This window comes from Paroedura picta, chromosome 16 (assembly GCF_049243985.1).
Source record: "Paroedura picta isolate Pp20150507F chromosome 16, Ppicta_v3.0, whole genome shotgun sequence".
In the NCBI taxonomy this organism is placed as follows: domain Eukaryota; kingdom Metazoa; phylum Chordata; class Lepidosauria; order Squamata; family Gekkonidae; genus Paroedura; species Paroedura picta.
This window is the reverse complement of record NC_135384.1, coordinates 2,189,298-2,200,268: the sequence shown is the minus strand read 5'-3', so window position 1 is coordinate 2,200,268 and position 10,971 is coordinate 2,189,298. Positions and strand designations below refer to the sequence as shown.

The 10,971-nt window shown below is 52.0% G+C and overlaps 1 protein-coding gene across 3 annotated transcripts; it reads left to right on the top strand.

Annotated features, from left to right (window-relative positions):
• The first annotated feature begins 1,042 nt into the window (after window positions 1-1,042).
• On the top strand, window positions 1,043-9,185 carry IRF9 (interferon regulatory factor 9). Of its 3 annotated transcripts, none has more exons than XM_077315601.1 (9): window positions 1,043-1,284; window positions 2,555-2,741; window positions 3,530-3,716; window positions 4,065-4,177; window positions 5,306-5,408; window positions 6,643-6,774; window positions 7,205-7,576; window positions 7,997-8,112; window positions 8,599-9,185. In XM_077315601.1, the coding sequence occupies exons 1-9, from the start codon at window positions 1,058-1,060 to the stop codon at window positions 8,695-8,697; spliced, it is 1,536 nt and encodes a 511-aa protein (XP_077171716.1). In that variant the 5' UTR covers window positions 1,043-1,057; the 3' UTR covers window positions 8,698-9,185. The 3 variants fall into 3 exon arrangements, with proteins under 3 accessions (XP_077171716.1, XP_077171715.1, XP_077171717.1); XM_077315600.1 differs by lacking the exon at window positions 1,043-1,284 and adding an exon at window positions 1,353-1,797; XM_077315602.1 differs by lacking the exon at window positions 1,043-1,284 and adding an exon at window positions 1,354-1,797 and having other exon boundaries at window positions 6,643-6,720.
• Window positions 9,186-10,971: the final 1,786 nt, after the last annotated feature.

Sequence of the window (10,971 nt, the reverse complement as noted above, 5' to 3'; positions counted from 1 at the left end):
CTGGAAGAGACGGCCGCCGTGGGAAAAGTCGAAGGCAGCAGCAAAGGAGGAGGGAGAGGAGGGGTTTAGGCCCGGCTTTTCTCTGCCCTAAGATGATTATCGGTGCCATGTAGGCACATGGGGAAAAGTTTCTCTGGCCTGTTTTGGTCGCTACACAGGAAACATACTTAACATATTTCTCGCGTCTAAGGGGAACTGAAATCTAAGTACAATCTGCAATTTATCGTGAACTTTCACCCAAAACCTTTTTTTTTTTTACGAATTTACAAGCTCCACAGGAAACACAGATGAAGAAGCGAACCAATTGAGTCTGGCACCTCAAACCATAAACCAGCACACTTACTTGACATTCTACTTACTAGGTGTTAGGCAGAGACGGCCCACAATCTTGGTGTTTATTTTTCTTCCGCTTCAAACGTTTTGGAAAATATTTTGCAGCACAAATTGCAGATCGCAGCAGAAGGGCCATCGGGCCACTGACCTGCATCATTCGGCAGGGTCCTCAGAGTGAAAAGGACGGATGCCAGCGTATTTGATTTGGTTTGCACAGATTCAGAGGGAAAGCAATAGAGCAAAGTTTGAATCCAGGGGCACTGGTTTAAGTCCAACAAAGTTTTTATTCAAGGTATAAGTTTTTGCATGCAGGTCCACTTCATCAGATGCAAGCATGCACACAAATAAATTTGTTGGTCCTAAGGGTGCCGCCAGATTCAAGCCTCGTTCTGCTGCTTCCGTCGGAAATTGCAGAACTCAATTTCCCAAGAGTGCTCTTATGTATCACAAAAGTGGTTCGCAAAGTTACTCGGACAAAGTTTTGGGGACTGTGGTCTGTCTTGCTGTGGCTTGGATCCTGGCGTGGGAGTGTGCATGACTTTTGCCACCTTCAGTTTTGTGCCGTTTGCGGAAAGCCCGGACAGTGGGGCCCTTCTTGGCCGCCTCAGGCAGACCACTCTGCAGGGGTGAGGATTTAACCCGCTGGGAAAGAGAGAGGCAGAGAAAGGAAAACAAGCCCCCAAAGAAGAAATTCCAAACTTGCGGCTTCCAGCCAAGTCCAGCGATGAAAGCGGAGGCGCTCTCTGCTGCCCCCTGGGGGGCATCCTATAGGCGAGCGTGGGGGGGGGGAATGTGCTCCCTCCCACGTGACTTCTGGGAAAGGGAGCGAAGCGAGAAGAAATGGCAAAGGGGGAGGGAGGGAGAGCGAGCGCAGCTCCGCCCCGGCGCGGGATCCATTGCGAGCCAAGCGGGCGGCGGGCGACGCAGCAGCAGCAGCGGCGGATCGGACAGGTACGATCTTGGCTCGCCTGGCCTCCTGGCCGCCTCCCAGCGGGGCAGAAACCAAAAGCGGAGGGCGACGCGCCAGCGCGGGGAGAAACAGCTGGAGGGCGCGCAGCTGGAGCCGCGAGCGGGGTGGGCGGTGCGCAGCGCGATCCTGTCCGGATCTCGGCCGGCTCGGCTACGCGGTGGAGCCCCAGGGAGGCTTATTGGTGGTTGAAAAAAAGGGGGTTCAGCCCGGGTTGCCGCCGGCATGGACCCGCATTGCCTTCGCGCTGGCTGCGGGCGGGCATTGTTTTTTTTTTGCAAGAAGTTTCCTGTGTTGGACGGTGCGGAGGCGGAGGACGCCCACGCCGAAGCGCAGACGATCGGGGAGGTGGCTTCGTGCGCTTGTGCCCAAGGGAATTTGGGTGCCGCGGGGGGAGGCGGGACGGGCCAGAGGAGAAGTGCTTTTCAAGGGCTCCGCGGAGAGGCGGACGCGCTCATACCCGGGGGATTTAAGTTGCGAGGGTTTGTGCTTCAGAGGTAGGTGTCCAAAGTGGTGATGTGGCGCAGGGGTCCCAGCGGCGACCTTGCTTAGGAGACCCGGGTTCACATCTTCCCCCGTCCCCTGGGTAATTTCAGGCGCATCCTGTCTTAATTCGGTGTGTGGCTGTGGGTGCAACTAGCGCGTAACTCCCGTGCCTTACGTACAGCCTGCCCTCCAAAGCCAGGGGAACTGATCTCTAGTTTGGAAAGAGGTGCAATTCCAGGGAATCCCCTGGCTCTCCCCTGAGGCTGGCATCCCCACCTCCAGAGGGGACCTGTTCTCTGGAGATAAGTTGTAATTCTGGGAGACTCCCAAGGTTGGCCACCCCACCCTATCTTCAAGCTACCGTTTCCGGCCTCTGTCATATCTGGAGTTGCAGGGTAGGGTGTAGGAGGACCAGCTGTAGGAAAGCAGATCCCGCCACAAAGGTTTCCTAAGGAGTTTCTTTGTCTGTCTCTGCTTGATTCCGCTGGCCAGGTCGTTTACCTGGGCGCTCCTGGGTGGCTGAAGTGGGAAACTGGCCCCTGAGCGGAAGCCATTTTCTCCCCTCTGTAAGAAAGGGAAGAAACCCACACGGACTTGGGGCCGGGAGACGGTGGTTTCATGCAGTCCTCGGTTTGCCCCAGTGGGCAATTAATGAGCTAAAGTCACCGATTTAACCTCCCTTTCCATTTGCGTTTTGGCCTCTTCCTTCGCTTGTTCTTTCCCTCCCTCCCACCCTGCTGAACCTCCTCCTTTTAACCCCCTGTCCAGGATGGGGACCCCAGGGCCAGGAGTCCGGTCTACCCGGAGGCTGCGGCAGTGGACCGTGGAACAGGTGGAGAGCGGGAAATTCCGTGGGCTGGTGTGGGACAACCCCGAGAAGACGATGTTCCGCATCCCCTGGAAACATGCCGGGAAGCAGGAGTTCCGCCAGGAAGAGGATGCCAGCTTCTTCAAGGTGTCTGCTAAAGGGTCACTGAAGAGGGATTTTGTGAAAAGTGCCAGAGAGCAATGTGCTAAGGAACTGGGACCCCTGATCTGCCTGGCCCAGGCTACCCTGAGCTCTCCGGATTAGAGTCTGCAGCTCTGTAACCACTACACTGCGCTGTCTCCCAGTGTGACATGGTTGGTCCTCCAAACTAGAGATTGGGAGACAGCCTTGTGTTCCCTCCTTGCTACCGTTCACGTCTGGGACCCCAAGCTGGCTCAGAAGCCAGAACTGCAAAGTACACCTAACGCAAGACGTACAGTTCTGGGTTCGAGTGACTCAGTTCAGCGGCAAACTGAGGTTTGAAAGTTGGTGAGGGACTCTTAAGCATGTGGGGATCAGGGGGTTTGGGGTAGTTCAGATCCCAGTCAACAAACAAAGCGAAACAATAACAGCCACAAGCCGTTAGATTTTCTCGGGCCCTTTCCATTGGCAGCTGGCCCCGAGAGGTCACTACTGGCCCCTCATCGATACCTTACAAATAACAATCCCAAATGCCCATGGCAGGAGGATGGCAAACACATGTTGGTTGTCCCACGTGAACTGGGCCCAAATCTCTAGTGTTGCTTTCGGCCCAAGGAAAGTCACTGTGGGAAGGTCAAGATGGGTTGGAAGAGGAGAGAACAAAACTCTATTCCAGACTGGAATTTAGGAAACCCCAGTCCTAAAAAGACTATGGAGGAGCATACGGTCGAAGGAGGGTTCCCACGGGGCCATCTATCCAGCCCAAGTGAGAACAAGCCCTCCTCTCTTCTCAGGCTTGGGCCGTCTTTAAAGGAAAGTACCGCCCAGGGGAACGCTTCGATCCCGCCGCCTGCAAGACCCGCATCCGCTGTGCCCTGTCCAAGAGTCCTGAGTTCGAGGAGGTGCCGTCACGCTCCAAGCTGGACATCACAGAGCCCTACAAAGTGTACCGCCTGGTCCCGCTGTCTGAGCAGCAGAGTGGTGAGCGGCCCCAAAGCTAACCTTCCCACCTCAAAAGTCTCTGCGCTCTGTTTTTTGAGTGCCGGAAGTTTGGTTCCAGGAGGGAGGTTCCCACCAGAGGATCTGGACAGCACTGACACAGACCAATAGGGACTGTGCAGCTAACTGGGTTGATTGTGTTGGGCAAGCAGGCTTGGTTTGATTTGAACTGGAAGCCGCCTGAAGCAGCCCCATGCCTGAAAAAAGACGCCAGGTGGTGTGATTTCTTCATGTTGCAGAATCTGTCTTGTCTCGGAACAGAATTTAGCTGTGTAGGCCCACGCAATGTTCCGCCTCTTCCCCTCACCCCCCATCTTCTTGTCTCCCAAGGGAACTCATCCCGGAAGTCCAAGAAGAGGAAGGTGAAAAGCTCCAGTGGGACCTCGGAGGAGGGGGCGAGGAGCCCCCCTAAGGTGCCCTGCTCCCTTTCACCGTCGAAGATGGTGAGTATCAACATCCGTAGGGCTGGGCTGCAGGAAGCCGGGTGTGCTTTCCTTCTGTTGGCGTCTGGACCAAAACCTGTGCGCTTCCCCCAAGTCTTGGCCATCCTCTCACTGTTCCTCATTTGGCTGTTTGGGCCACTTGATGGGTTCTACTGGGTCAGTTCCATTTGCCTGCACCCTTTGTGTGGGTTCCCTGTTGCGGAGGGCAGCTGTGTCTCTTGGCAGGAGAAGAGCTGGATTCGAGTCCAGAAGCACTGTTGAGACCAGTGGAATTTGCAGGGCGAGGAGCTTTCCTTTGTCAGACGAAGGGAGGTTTGGCTCTCAAAATCTTGGGATCCTCTTGGTCTCTAAAGTGAACTCTGACCTGGCTGTTCTGCAGACAAACTGAGAGCTGCACGAAAGGTTTTGATTGGCTTAATTGCTGGCCTTGGGGCTGGACGATTATGTTTAAACAGGCCTGCACAGAATCCAAATGTCCATGTTTGCTTCTGGTAAACACAATTCTCATGGGAGTGTGAAGCTGGATCTTCCCGGCTCTGCCGTTTCTCCCTGTAAGTGGGAAGAGTTGCTGTCGTCCCCCATGGTCCGGTAGGGGTTTTTTTTTGGGGGGGGGGGTAAAACAAAAACACCCTTGGGAGCTCATCTCCAGCATCACATCTGGGTTGGTGGCCTCGGCATCCTTTTGTCTCTCTGCCTAAGCTGGATGTGCCCCTTTTTAAAAGTTCCGACCGCCGTGCCCTCCATGTCTGCTTGGATTGCAGGTTCAGTCTGAGTTGTTCTGAGGAAAGGATTTGGACCCACGGGGGGGGGGGGAACCTTCTCTCTCTGAGCCCCTGGAGAACTGCTGCCAGCAGAGGGGGACTGAGTGAGACAGTCCGAGGGCTGGGCTTGTTACGAGGCTGCCGCTTTGCCATCTTTCCTGTGCCTGGCTCTGCAGCAGGACTCCTCAACGAGGGGCCCTCAAATGTACCACATTGTGGGTGGGAAGGGGAGAGGAGAGTGGGTGGAGAGAGGGGCAGGGGGGCATTGGCGTCTGTGGGTGAGCACGGAGGTGAACAACCAGTGCCAACCTGGAACTGGAGCAGGGTCACGGCATGCGCCATCTGATCTTTCTTCCTTCTCCCCTAGGACGGGAGCTCCATGGCCGAAGTGACGGCTAGCCCCTCTCCAAACGCAGCGGCCACGTTAACCCTCCATCAAGAGGAGTTAAGTCCTCAGCCCGGTGAAACAGGTGGGGGTCATTCACTTCTCCCTGACAGTTTGGTTGCGTTTCCAGGCGCCTCAGGCCCTCCTCTTCGGATCCTCCTGGTGCACAGTGCCCCCAGTTTGTTCCTCTGTATAAGGAGCCCCTTCCACACTCGTCAGCGAAGACCGGGGAGAGGAAATCTTACTATCCAGGAAGGGGGTGCCACGAACATTAAGTTTATTAATATTATATTATTACTCTTGTTTTCTCGGGAGCAGAAAAAAAAGAAGCCCCCTGAGAAAGGACAGAGGCGAATAGTCCTATCCTGGCAACCCTTGGCAGGGGCCAGGAGAGGTGTCACCCACGGGCACCCCTGCTTTAAAACTTGCCCGTGATGAGGGCGGAGCTGGAGTGCATGGCTTGTCCGATGAGCTAAAGCAGGGGTAGTCAAACTGAGGCCCTCCAGATGTCCATGGACTACAATTCCCAGAAGCCCCTGCCAGCGAATGCTGGCAGGGGGCTCCTGGGAATTGTAGTCCATGGACATCTGGAGGGCCGCAGTTTGACTACCCCTGAGCTAAAGGAAGCAAACACAGACGGGGGCAGGAAGTGGCTACATACGCCAGATGAGGCTGGAAGCGGGGCTTGCATAACACTTCCACACCCGTTTCCTCAGCACTGTGAGGCTAGTAGGAAAGGGCCGTCCCTCTGAGCAAATGCAGGGTAACCTTCCTTCAACCCTGGAGCACAACATGCTGTGCAGGGAGTGGCTTTCAGGTCGGCTTGTGCTTCTCTCTACGCCTTATGCAAATGAATGGGGGTGGGGGGCAGAACTCTCCGATAACACACCGCGACTGAGTTCTTGTTTGGGAACGGATTATCACCCGCAGTGCAAAATTGCTAAGAAGAGGGGTGGCGGGCTTGGTGCAGCTGTCCAAGCTCTTGTTTCCAAGTGTGTGGAAGTCCATCATCCCAGTTACGTGCACCTTGTGCATGCTCGCAGGGACCCTGTTCCTTGGCACGTTGCAAACCCAAAACAGGCTTCGGTGTTGAGCCCTAGTAAAGCAGGCGCCTTGAGGGAACAGGCTTGTGAGTACCCGCCAGGACTGCTGGCCAACAAAAATCCAGGCCCAGTTCCAAGGGATTTGTGGCAGGTCGGGGGGGGGGGGCACGTAGGTAAGGTTTTGGGACAGGACGGCATGTTGCTCGGAGAGGGAGGGTCACTCCCCAGCTCCTCACTTTCCGTTCCCTTTCTCCTTTTGTTTTCTTGTCGCTCCAGCTCCTGACGTGACGGAGATCGCCCTCCGTTTGAAAACCGAGATCGTGTCGACAGGGATGCCCCAAATGATGAGAATAGGTGAGGCCGTGGGCCCTTCACCTGCCTTGGATGGGTTGGTTCCCTTTGGAGGAGGTGAGGAAAGAAAGGGAATGCATGCATGGTAGAGGGGGCAGTAGCTGCGGGGCAGAGCACCTGCTTCCCGTGCAGAAGGTCTCCGATTTGACCGCTGGCCTCTCCGGTTGAAAGGACCAGGAAACGGGTGATGGGAAGGACCTTTTCCTGAGACCGCAGAGAATCACTGTTAGTCTGAGTAGAAAACACCAACTGTGATGGACCAAGCGCCTTTTTCCGTAGAAGGCAGTGGCCAAACTGTGGCTCTCCAGATGTCCATGGACTACAATTCCCATGAGTCCCTGCCCACATGGTCTATAACAAAGTTATATCCCTTGGTCTATAGCAAAGTGCTCTTTTTGGTCATGACCCTGTGCTAGCTAGCGCATCCAGGGCTGGTGGTCTGCAGGTGGTCTGCAGGTGGCTGACCTCCTCCCTTCTCCCCTCCCAGAGGAGTTTTCCATTCGGATGTCCATCTTCTACAGCGGTGTGCTGGTTCAGAGCGTGTGGCTTCCGCAGGGAGACTTCCGGATCACGTCCGCTGCTACGCCCCTGGGTGCGCTGTGTAACAGGATGCATCCTGTGATGTTGCCGCATCCCGACGAGGTCGAGGACCCTCAGAAGCAGGAAGCCACCTCGCAGTTGCTGAAGGCTCTGGAAAAGGGCGTGATGGCCGAAAGCAACCGGGAAGGCATCTTCATCCAGTGCCAGACCAAGTGCAAAGCCAGCGTCTCTTGGCAGGGACTCTCAGACTCCGTGGCTTCTGGGAAGCTGGGCAGTGACACCCTGCGTCATGTCTTCAGTGCCAAGGCATTCCGGTCAGGTAAGACTCAGGCGGATAGCTGGGTTGGCCTGAAGCAGCGCAAAATTTTAGTCCAGGAGCCCCGTTAAGACCAGCAAAGATTTATTCAAGGCGTGAGCTTTCGTGTGCAGGCAATGGAACAGGGGACCCTAGGAGTACGGATATAAGGAGAAAGTAAAGTAGTAAACAGCATCATAAGTCCAAAGATGCAGGACGATAATTCTTTGCTAGAAAAGCAAATCCGTTGTCGTTCACAAAAACACTGGGGCAATAAAAATGTAAGGGTAGTGATTAATGGCAGACGCTCTCCTAGTTGTGAAAAGTCTTTCTAAAAGAACTTTGGGGCACTGGGAAAGGTGTTGGTAGCTGCCCATGGGCACCACATTGGGGACCCCTGCCCTGGTATATACTGATCCCTCTCCCTGCATTTTCTCTACTCAGCCTGGGACCAGTACCTACTTGGCTTAGCTCCCAAGCCTGAACACCAAGTTACACTTTGTATAGGGGAAGAACTGAAGGAAAATGATCGTCTGGATAACAAGCTCATCGTCATTCAGGTAAGATTTATTATAGGGTTAAGAGCTGGCCATGCAAAGATGCATTTTTGGGATAGGAAAGCTGGAGTCCCACTGTAGATGGCGGTCCTTTGTGGGTTTTCAAAGAAGTGGGTTGTGGGTAGCTTGCTGATGGGGCATAACATACCGGGTGGAAGTTTAGAACGAAATGCACTATGAACGGGCAGAAGAAGGATTCATTTTGTCCGGCGGCTGGTCGTCAGGAACGAGGTGCCTTGGGGATCGGTGGTACAAGTATTTTATGTGCGTTGGTTGGGAACTTTATGGGTAGCCATGGCTGCCAACAGCCAAGTAGATTGGGGTGGAGGTGGTTGCTGGCAACAGAGAATGTGACTGAGTGATTGCGATCTAATTCCTTGAACCAACAATTAAAAGTGCATTTTGGGGTTCTAGCAGTCTCCTCTTGGCTTGGGGGATGGGGGCTGAGGAAAAGAGACCTTCACGTTTCTCCTGTTCTCCAATCTGCAGATGGCGCAGAACTTCGCCGCTCGAATGGTTGAGACAAAACAGATGCCTGCCCTGGAATCCTTCATACAGCCTTTTGAATTTCTGTACCCCTCAGCCTGAAAATCTGGCAGCGTCCGTTTCCTACTCTCCCTTGATGAACATGGCCTAGGACAACTAAGTTCCTGCCTGGGTCATTGAGTATGAAGCAGCACTTTCTGGGTTTAAGACTCCATTCTCCTCCCAGCATGCAACTTCTAGAATTTCTAGGAACATGGTCCCTTTGTGCCTTATGGTGTATACGTGGACTTTCTCCATCGGCTTTAAGTTTGGATAGGCCAGGCTTTGTAAGTGCAATTGTCGTCAATATATGTAAACTTGTGAAAAACACTAGAGTGCCTCAGAAGCAGTGACTTCTGAATACGATCGATTCCAGTTACATTTTGAGATTCCTTTTGGAATCCTGGTCGTGGTGGGAAGCACATTCTGTAATTTGCACACATCTGCTGGGTCTGCTAGAATCCCACTCCTGCTGTTCTTGCACTTTACTTGATGCTACATCTCTGAGACGTCTTTCTGTAGAAATAATAAAAGCCAAATAGATACATGTGCCCAAAGTCTAAAAGCCATATAGATACACGTGCTCAAAGTCTGCTTGTGGTATTCTTCTGAGACGACAGAATTAATGTTACAGACCTGGATGAACTCTGAGCTCTTCTCTCACCTCAACTTCAAGTGAAATCACGTCGTTTCTATGAGATTCTCCAGAGTTATGGCTTAAAGCTGTTTTGAACCTTCATAATGGTGAGATGTAAACTGCAGTTGATTCCTTTGACAATGGGAGCGAGTATTGTCAGCCCTTCTCACCTGCTGAGATGCGTGCCAACACCTTATCTAGCACCTGCTGAGGATTTTTAGTACATTCACGGGAACAAGTTGGGCTTTTGCACAAAACGGTTTCTGATTTGGCACTGGAGATTTATGATTGGCATCAAAAGACATCCCATTCAACAACAACAAGCCTTTAATAGCATATGAAAGTACAATATAAGAAGGGAAAGTGCAAATGGATCCACTGCTAGTGAGAACAGAGGCAAAGTATGCTTTAGACATAATACATTCACGATATCTCGTGGCAAGATACAAAAACTTTGCAACTGGTTCAATTATATCAGGGTTCTGGGGACATCCCATTCAACAGCTTCTGCCTTAAATATTCAGGAGTTGCTGTATTGTTTTGAGTCATACCTTACTGTCATTTTGTGACTGGCTCTTCCTCCTAGGACAGCCATTTTGAAGTTGTGTGTACCACAATGTGTCAGGGAAAAACAGACTCCCAATAGTTTGGGGACCCTTGAAGGTTAAGCCGTAATGAGCAAATGGATCCTATTCAGTGGGAAAAGAAGGACTCTGCATAACCCTCAAAAAATCCTGATAGCAGCTCAGGATCATCTTGGGGAACCTGGTTATCATATGGGTGAAGATGACAAGCCTGAGGCAGAGCCATAACAATGCAGAAGACTTAAATAACGTGAATCCAGGAACATAGTGACATGTTTATGGGAACATGGAAAAACCCTGGTTGTGTATTCTGCCACTGTGGCACTCTGTTTTTTTCTGGCAGAGAGAAGTTGAGTTGAGCAGAGAGTGGTAGAATTAATCTCATTGTCCTCTAAAATGAGGAAAGGGGGGGGGGAATGAGTAAAAATTTGGTATAAAACTTTACCAGCATTACTGAACAGTGATCAGTAAAAGCCATGTTGCTGATCTCTCAAATTTGTTTTTTTACTTTACACCTCGTCTAATTTTTGAACTGGAGAAGGCGTTTACTGCTAATTTACTCACTCCTTATATATGTGGTCAGGTGATTTCCATTTTTCATTGTATCTAAAGAACTGCACAGAGAAGCTTGCACCTTGAATAAAACTTTGTGGGTCTTAAAGGTGCCATAGGTTTCAAACTTTTCCCCCATGATTGTTCAAAGTAATTGTGATTGCAGGGCATGATAGCCAGGAGGACTCAGGTCTGATTCTTTTGGATTTGGTTGGTTTTGCTGAGTCTTGCACCCAGAACCAGATTTATCAATTGCGAAGGCTGCCAACTTTGTGAATTCCTGTGTTGTGCAGAGGGTTGGACTAGATGACCTTGGAGGTTCCTTCCAAATCTATTATTCTGTGATGGGAAGGGAGGGGGGTCTAGTGATCTCCTGGAATCAGAACAAGGTCACCTGTTCCCCTGGAGAATTTTCTCAGTGTTTTTATCTCAGGGGACTCATGTGCAGGGTTTTAAGTCTTATTTTCTCCATCATTTCCACCTTCACAACAACTCTGTGAGGTAGACTAGAGCAGAGGTTTCAGGAATTTTATTTATTTATATTTATATTCCGCTTTCCCCTGG